At 51.2% G+C, this 8,535-nt stretch overlaps 1 protein-coding gene across 2 annotated transcripts in view; it reads left to right on the forward strand.

The window, feature by feature from the left end:
- Positions 1 to 908: 908 nt before the first annotated feature.
- The window catches only part of CCR7 (chemokine (C-C motif) receptor 7), a 10,699-nt gene continuing 3,072 nt past the window's right edge, over positions 909 to 8,535 (forward strand). Inside the window, exons 1-2 of one of the 2 annotated variants that reach the window (XM_010842601.1) lie at positions 909 to 965; positions 6,910 to 6,959. In XM_010842601.1, the coding sequence (XP_010840903.1) occupies positions 956 to 965; positions 6,910 to 6,959 (60 nt within the window). In that variant the 5' untranslated portion in view covers positions 909 to 955. The remainder of the gene's footprint in view (positions 966 to 6,909; positions 6,960 to 8,535) is intronic. The other variant, XM_010842602.1, reaches the window with a different exon arrangement.

Genomic DNA, 8,535 nt, shown 5'->3' on the forward strand with positions numbered 1-8,535 from the left:
TACCAGTGGCTGGGGGTGGGGATGGAGGGGATATGGAGAGTCATTTCTAATGAGTAGAGGTTGAGGAGGGGTGGTTTTTCAGGAGGAAGCTATTTTAAATGTTCCAAAATAGACTGTGGTGATGATTGCACAACTCTGTGAATATACCAAAAAAAAAAAAAAATTCTTTTTGACTGGTACTCTTTAAAAGGGTGAATTTACTTGTGAATTATATCTCAATAAAATTGTACTTAAAAGGAAAGGAAAGAAAGAGGAGAGGAGAGAAAAGAGTAAAGAAAACGAAAGAAAAGAAAAAAGAGGAGAAAAGAGACAACCTGGTCCAATGGCTGACTCATGTTGATGTCCAGCAGAAACCACACAATATCGTAAAGTGATTATCCTCCAATTAAAAATAAATAAATTTCAAAAAAAAGAGAGAGATCCTGGCACATTCCTCCTCTTCTGCTTTCCAACATCTGTCAGTGCCTCCCACTGGCCAAACCTACCCAAAAGCCAGAGGGCAAAGCAGTTTGGGAAATGTAGTCCCCTGTGGCACTGAGTTGGGCAAGGAAAGGATGGGGATGGATCTTTCACTTATCTCCAGCTCCCTGGCATGTGATACCTAGGCTGTAAACATTTATCAAATCAATAAATAGTTTCATTCCCCTGCCTTGGGTGGGGCCCTGAGTCTGCAAGGGGGGCTTTCTGAATGTAAATGACCCAATGATTCATGATCCTATGACCACTGAGTGGGCTGTCACTCTCTTTCACCTTCTCATACCCTTCACACTCTTGGGTCCCAGGAAGCCACCTGAGTCCAGAGCCTGAGTGAGGCCGGACTAGTGGGAGGAGCGGGGATGGGAGGGGCAGGGGAGAGGGTGGCTCCTCTCAAAGCTTAAAAGGGGCTAGAACCACATCCTCCCCAGACAGAGCCCCGGCACAACCTTCCTGTGTGGTTTCAGCCGCCGAGAGAGTCATGGACCTGGGTGAGTGAGCCTCCCCCAAGTGAAAGAGATAGCAGTTACCGGGGTCACTTGGACCACCAGAATGACTTTGTGGAATGGGGATGGAGGATGGGGTGGAAGGCATGGGGGAGTCTCCCAGAGGGACCAGGTGGTTTTAGTGGGAATCAGTGGCTCCTCCCAGAGAACGTGCTCCCCTGTTCCTCCAGGTACTTCTTTCGGACCTGGGGAAGGGGGTGACCATTGTTACCAAGAATAGTAGGTTCTGCAGAAGGTGCCAGGGCTGGGGTGGTACAGATCTGGACAGCACCTGCTCTGGCTAGCCAGGGGGTGATGGGAAAGGCTATTGGGGGCCCCGTTTCATCAGAGAAATCTTGGAGGGTTCAGGACCCTCCATTCGCCCGCCTATTCCCACCTCTCTCCCAGGCTAAATAGGGCTGAGCTTGTCTGCTCTCTTAGGGTTATGACGAGAGGCAGATTCAAGGTGAGTGCATTGTGTAAATGACACTATACGAGCAACACGAGCTGCACTTATTTTCTCTCTGCTGCACATCCCACGGGGAAGCTGTTGCCTCTTGCCAGTCAAAGGTTGAATGGGCAACACAAAATGAGACCACGAGGGGCCTTCAGCTGAAGTCACAGCCAGGGCCTCCAACTCAGCCCCCAGTCTCACTCACTTTTTCTTCCCGGAGAGATGGCTCTTCCCTTTCCAAAATCCATCCTCTGGTCTAACCTTGGTCTTAACTAGAGGGAGCCAAGGGAAGCCCCAAGCAGGTTCTTAGGGGTTCACCCAGCTCCAGACACCCCATTTGCAAATCTCAGCTAAAGTCAGACTGGGCTGAGGCTACAAAGGCCAGGTTCCTGGACGGCTTGTTCTCACCAGCAAACAAACACCACAGCAGCCTCAAAGCCACAAGAGGTTGGCTTTAAAAAGTGAAGGTTCCCTGTTCATCTTCTGCTGTCCTCACACCCCTCCCTATCACACCACAGCCTCTTGCCTTCATGTCGGCTTTTCCCGCCCACTCGGAACCTAGGGTCGACTCAGCAAACAGCTGTCAAAGGGCTAAAGTGGCTGTTGCACCCACCGACCCAGAACTCCTGGAAGGCAGGCTTTGATTCTTGCACCTCTGATTCCCAGGGGCTTTGGAGGTGTGAGCAGAAAAAGGTTTGTGGAATGAATGAATGGCATCAAGAACTCTGATGTTACTTATTAAAAATAATTTCCCCTCCTTCCAGCAGCCTGCCCACTAATCCCACTTCCCAGACATCTACCTCTACTAACCATGGTACCAGAATGCAGACATTGTCCCCTGGAGACCCCGATCCTGCCCCCCTCTGTTTGACCTCTGTGAAAGAAACCAAGCAGGTCCCCGTGGTGCACTAGTAAAGCCTAGAGAACCGGCTCCCTGATATGTAGTGCTTGCCAATTTCCACGATGTAAATTCTCCCATCATAGCTGATTGCAAGCTGTCAGCCGATTGCAAGCCATGAAACGACTGAGCAGAGAGTCAGAGAGGGATGCACATCACCGATTTGATGAGCCCGCGAGAGCAGCCACAGCGCAGCACGGAGGGTCCTCCTCCCAAGGACTAGGTTTGGGGTGCTAGACTCACAGGCATTAACAGAGGAGGGAGGTCCCTTTAATGCAGGACATGTCTCCAGTATAAAAGGATGTTGTTACTGCTTCACTCAATTCGAGAGAGCCCCAACGGCTGACTGAGCCCCAAATACCGGTAGCGGGGGACATCACGGAGACACTTTGCTCAGATCAGGCTCCAGGGCTCTGGGCCGTTTGTAGGACGGATGAGCCACAGAGGATCTGTTTTTTTCTCTTTGTCAGCCCAGCAGGGCGCCCGAGATGAGTGAGGGGTAGAGTTTCTGTTACACAAAATGAGAAACGCCAGAACCAGAGCTGAGCTGGCCTTTTTCATGATTTGAATGGGCAGCCCCGAGGCGCCTTCTTCATCCATCTTCAAGAAATGGGGCCTAAGACTTCAGTTAGAATTTTCCAAAGCAGAGAAGAAAAAAAATGAGCCATGAGATACTCATTTCCCACAGCTCAGCCAGAGATAGTGGCAGAGGGAGATGTTGAAGGAATTCAGGGCCGATCCCTTCTGGCCTTTGGGGGAGCCTGACTGGGGAAGAGGGGAACCCTGCAGCCTGGGGGAGCTGTTGGGAAATCTCTCCTCTTTGCTTGGTACTTTCAGTCAACTGCTATTGATGGAAGAATTCAGGCAGGACCAGTCTGGTGCAGGGAGAGACACATGTGTCAATGAGCCATTGCAAGAAGGGGCGAGAGAGTGCTGATGGGGTAAAAGGAGGGCAATTGTGAAACCTAAAGAAACGAACAGTGACTATGAGTCACGGGGCATTTAAGCTGGGTTTTGAAGGATGTGTAGAAGTTCTCGAAGCAGACAAGGAAAAGCAAGGGGCCTAGGAGGTAGCAGGACTAGCGATCTCAATGGCTCAATTGCCAGTAATGTAACTGAGGGAATGGGCATAAGATATAGTAGGTGGAGGACAGTGGAGTGATTCAGAGGTTAGCCCCACCTAAAGGCATCCAAATCCAATTATTTTAAAACTCCATGTAACAAAGCAGAATATCCTGTGGACTCAGCCTGCAGGCTCCCAGCTGGTCAGCTCTAATAAAAGCTAATAGAGACAAGAAGAGGCAAGTTGAGGAGGATGTATAGCACCTGGCTGTACTGAGAAGGAAGGGAGGTAGGACGGACAGGCAGGGTCAATCTTTAAGATTCTGTATAGCACTGCTGAAAAACTTTGGGCTTTTTTACTGAAAGCAATGAGAAACCAGTGAAGATTTTTTTTGTTTTAGTTAGGTGAGTTAAATATCGTGATCTGTGTTTCAGAGGAGCTCTGGGGTGGCAAAGCCTTATGTCAGGGTAGAAGTGGGGCCAGCTCTGGGATGTTACAGAGAGAGAAGCAACAGAACAAGTGACCAATAGATGGAGGAGAGTGTGGATTCCCGTGATGCTCCACAGAGGCTCCAATACACAACAGACTCAACAGAAATGAAGTAGCAGGATTTCCATTCGAAAATCTCAGACCCATCTCTTTGCAGCTGTGTGACCCAAACAAGTGGGTTAACCTCTCTGAGCCTCTATTTTCTAAAACACAGAATGAGACTCACAAGGGGTAACTCACAGGATATTAGGAGAGAAAGGAACATAAAGTCTGAGAGGCAGCACGGAAGAGGAATTGGGAGTGTGGTTTCTGAAATTAAATGGATTCAAAGCCCAGCTACACTACCAGCCGGCTGTGTGACCTTGGGAAAGTTACTAATCTCTAGTTTCTCTCACTGGGAGCTAAGGTTGGAGTTCTAGGGAATTTCCTTTTCGTTGTGATCATTACTAGAAACTCAAGAACTCAGAAAATACCCAGTGCATCACTCAACCACTCCTCAGCCCCTGAGATTCCCAACTTCTCTGGCCCCACCCCGGTGGCTGCCCAAGGCCAGTTGCTTTATGACTTTGTAACAGACAAAATCATTTGAGTCAAGGCCGTTGACCAGGTCCCCTCTGCTTCATACCAGAGTTTCCCCCAAGTTCCTGTTTGGTCACCTTTCTTGAAAAACAACCTATGCTGGTCCTAGAAGATCCTTGCTCAACAACCGTCTCCAACATACCTGGAGGGAGACCTCACCTACACACATCCTCTAGCCCCCGTCCTGAGCCCTCCCCCAGCCAGTGGCAAAAGGACTGAGACAGGGCCCAGGAAAGGAGGTTGATGGAGTGAAATAGAAACACAGCTCTTGCCCCTCGTGTTTCACCCGTTGTGACATCAAAACCTTGAGGTTTCTCAGTTCTCACTGACAAGTCAGAGCAGGCTTTCTCTAGAGTAACCGAAAGACTGGTACATGTTTAAAGAAACCTCGAGCGCTTCACACCAAGATGAGTCAGTGGAGGTTGAGCAGCTCGTTGGACCGCGAAGAGAGTGTGCTTAAGGGTAGAGATGTGGACTCAAGCTCAGGGGCTCTCGGGATAATTCAGCAAGGAAGGGGGATGAGAGAGGGGAGCCATGATGTTGCACAAAAATCCATTCCTACCCAGGACTGCAAATACTCAGGGGCAAGCTGGGGACGACAGCTCCTGCCCCCAGAAATAGAGGATGAAGCTAGGAAGTCAGGTCCAAGTAGACGGTGGAGAGCTGGACAGCCATGCTCAGCATCAGGCTGCCATCCTTAGGACTGGTAGAGAGGTCCTAAGGATTTAGCAGGAGGGCACGATAGGGGTTGGCATCAGAGCAATGATTGAGGAAGATGTGCCTAGCAGTAATGTGCAGTATAACGGGAGAAATGCCTGTTTATTTATGTGGCTCCACGCCCTTCCTCCTTCCTCTAAGACACCCCAACCCCAGAATTCCCGTCTCAGGCAAACTCCCTGGATAATGGCAACTTGGATGTCATGTCATGAAATTTCCAGCAGGTGGTGCTGTGGCCAAGCACACGGAGTCACTGGCCCTGTGCTGCTGCATCTTGGAAAGCAGGATTCCTTGCTTGAAGGAATTCCTTCCCTGAGCTTCCAGAAGGTGCTAGAAGCAGGGTCCCAAGCATTGGTTTATTGAACCTCCTGAGACTAGAGGTGCGATGGGTCAGCAAGTCCTGCCTTGTATTCATTCCTGGCATCCCAGTTACTGTCTCCCATGGGCTGGTCCAATTATAGGAAGGGGTTTTACAGAGATGAATAGGGCACAGCTCTCAGACTTTAAGTGAGATAAGACTTCTGTATAAATCACCCTGTCGACTTGCTTGGTCTCCCCTGCTTGACCCCCTGGAAGAAATAAATTCCAAGTCCAGCTCTCAACTCAGCCACCAAGCAGGACTGAGCCACCAGGGCTCACATCAGGCCTTGGGAGAACCTGGGTTCTCAACCTGCTGTTCAGAACTAAGGAGGGCCTCCTGGCTTCCAGAAAGTACCCAGCCTCTGACTCCTTCCCAGCATTTTTCTCTTTCACCTGCCTCTTTTCTCTTTTACCAAGGCCCTAGATTAAAAGCAAGTTAAAGAAGAGAAAACATATCCATGCAAGTCAAGTGACCTCAGGGAATGGCCTCGCTCGTCACACAGCCACACAGCAAGGTCCCCACATGGCAGCTTGGGAGAAGGGCAAACAAGTCATTCATTCATTCATTCATTCAGCAGCACACAGTCTCTGGGCACCTCCTCATTTATGGGCCTGAACTAGGTAAAAGGGACTATGTCCCTGGCCCAAAAGCAGGCTAGGGGCATGGGCCAGGTGAACCACCAATGAGTGCTGGATGGATGAGCCATCCATCCAGCTGTTTGAGCTCCCCCAGACAGCTGGGTGAGGGCTGTTTGGGGAAGCCTCATGGGTCCCAGAAGAACTTTCCTATTTGCCCTTGAGAGGCAGTAAGGAACACTCCTTCATGCAGCCCTGTGAAAGCAGTCTACCTCCTCAGCCAGCCTCCACCAGGAAACAGTCAGGGCTTCATAGGTGGCTGCCCACCCACCCACTGGGTGCAGGAAAAATGCTGCCCATTGGCTCCTGGCACCAGAGCAGGGCAGGACACACACACACCACCTCCACCATCTCAGGACCTTGCTTCCTGCACAGCATGGAGTAGGAGGGGATCATCCAGATGCAGGAGTCAAGGTCAGCTGAAGCTCAGCCTTGAGGGATAATCTGGGCCAGGATGGACTTTCCAATTCCAGAAGAGACCCTGAAGAGCCAGGAGGGGGGAGCGCCTGCCCTGCATTCTGATCCCCCTCCTTTCCAGGACCCGTTCTGGAGTTGAGGAGCAAGAAGAGGTGATGTCAGTGAGATTGGGCCGCTGGCCAGGTGCCCCAAGGCACAATCTGGCTTTCATGTTCTCAGATGCAATGTCCAGAGCTTGTGATGAAAGTTCCCTGCGTTCTCCCTGGCTCTGTGGGGTTTTTTCATAACAAAGAGCTAGCCCTGCTGAGCTATAACTTTCCTACCTTGTCTCCTTCAGGGAAGCCAATGAAGAACGTGTTGGTGGTGGCCCTTCTCGTCATTTTCCAGGTGAGGTGTCCTGCCTGCCAAGGAAAGCTCCATTCCCTCTCCCAAATGCCCCTCAGCAAACCTAGCCCTTAAACCCAGGCCCTGGGGTTCTGGTGGAGTCACTGGGCATTTACTGGAAAAAAAATAGACACAGGCACAAATTTGGTCTTCTTTAAGCAGATGGCCGCCCTCTCCATCTTCTGAGTAACCCTAGAAAGCCACAGGTGTTCTCTGAATTCCTTTACTCCATTTCAATTAAAACTTTTGGGAAAGCAGGTTACCCTGCCTTCCCCACTTCACTTCCAATATCCCCACCCAGGAGACAGAAAAGAAGACTCCTGAGTTCTTGGAGAGAGTTCTTTGCTTTGCAAAAAAGCAAAGGCTGTGAGGTTACTGGGTCTGGAACATATGTGCCCACACCCATGAGTGTAAATCTTCATATGTGAGATGAGAAAAGAACCTGTGGGCAGCTTACTATCCTATCGCCCCAAACATGTCTTCCTCCCAAGACCTCCAGCTAAATGCTCCCTTCGAAGCCCCAGTTCCCTTTTCTGAAATAGACTGATCTGAGCTTCACTGGGGGAAGGGGAGGGGAGGATGGGGACCCTGGAGGGACAGAGGGTGGATGGAATCCATCCTTCAGGGGGGCCCAGAACTCTGGAGGAGCAAAGGCCACCAGCTTACAGGTCTCAGCTTCTCCATCCCAGATGTGGAGACAGAAAATCCACACCCACCAAGTGCCAGAGTTAGAAATCCACTCTTCCCCCGACTTTGCTGGGGTTGGGAGCTCTCTTGGAGCCGGAGGAGGCGGCTGAGGCCAGAGCTGGAGAGGCAGTGCTTCAGAACTTGGCTCCTCCCCAGGTCTGGAGGCCAGAGAGGCAGTTTTCCAGGAGCTCTGGCCTGAGGCAGGCCCCAAGCTGGGCACTGTTCCCAAAGCCCCATCCCAGAGGCCTCCTGGAGCTTGGGTTGTAGCCTACAGCCTGGCCCCCTTCTCCAACAGCCCTCCCTCCCCACCATCTTCCCTCTTCCCAGGACTCCAGAGGGCTGGAGTGCTAACAATGGAGGCTGGAAGGTTGGGGAGGGGATGAGGGACAGCTGGGCTCATCCTCCTCTTTACCTGGGGAGATGGGGGTGGCTCAGATGGGGCAGGATGTGGTGGGGCTGTGGGCTGCAGAGACATCAAGCCTGGTGGCCCCTGGTGAGGGGTGGGGCAGGTACAAAGAAGAGAAAAAGGAGGCAGAACAGGGCAGTGGGAAGCACAGGTCATAGAGGCTGGGTGTATTGCCCACTGAAGCCCAGAACCCCCTTATGTCCAGATCTGAGGTCTCGGGTGTTACCCTGGACAGCCAAGGACAGCCAGCCTCTCGCAGGCCTCCCGGGCTGCAGTCATATCCGGAAAAGAGAAAAGGGTTGCCACTGACATCTCTTCTCAAGATAGCAAAGCCCCAAAAAAGGCTGCAGGATATGATTTGGTCCTCACCGTGTCCCCACACAGAACAGTGATTAATCCAGAATTTGGAAGTGAGAAAGAGCCAGGATACAGGCAAATCAGGAGACTGGATTCCCGTTCTGGCTCAGTAACCTTGAACCAGTCACA

The sequence above is a fragment of the Bison bison genome, unplaced genomic scaffold (genome assembly GCF_000754665.1).
Source record: "Bison bison bison isolate TAMUID 2011002044 unplaced genomic scaffold, Bison_UMD1.0 scf7180017864180, whole genome shotgun sequence".
Classification (NCBI taxonomy): domain Eukaryota; kingdom Metazoa; phylum Chordata; class Mammalia; order Artiodactyla; family Bovidae; genus Bison; species Bison bison.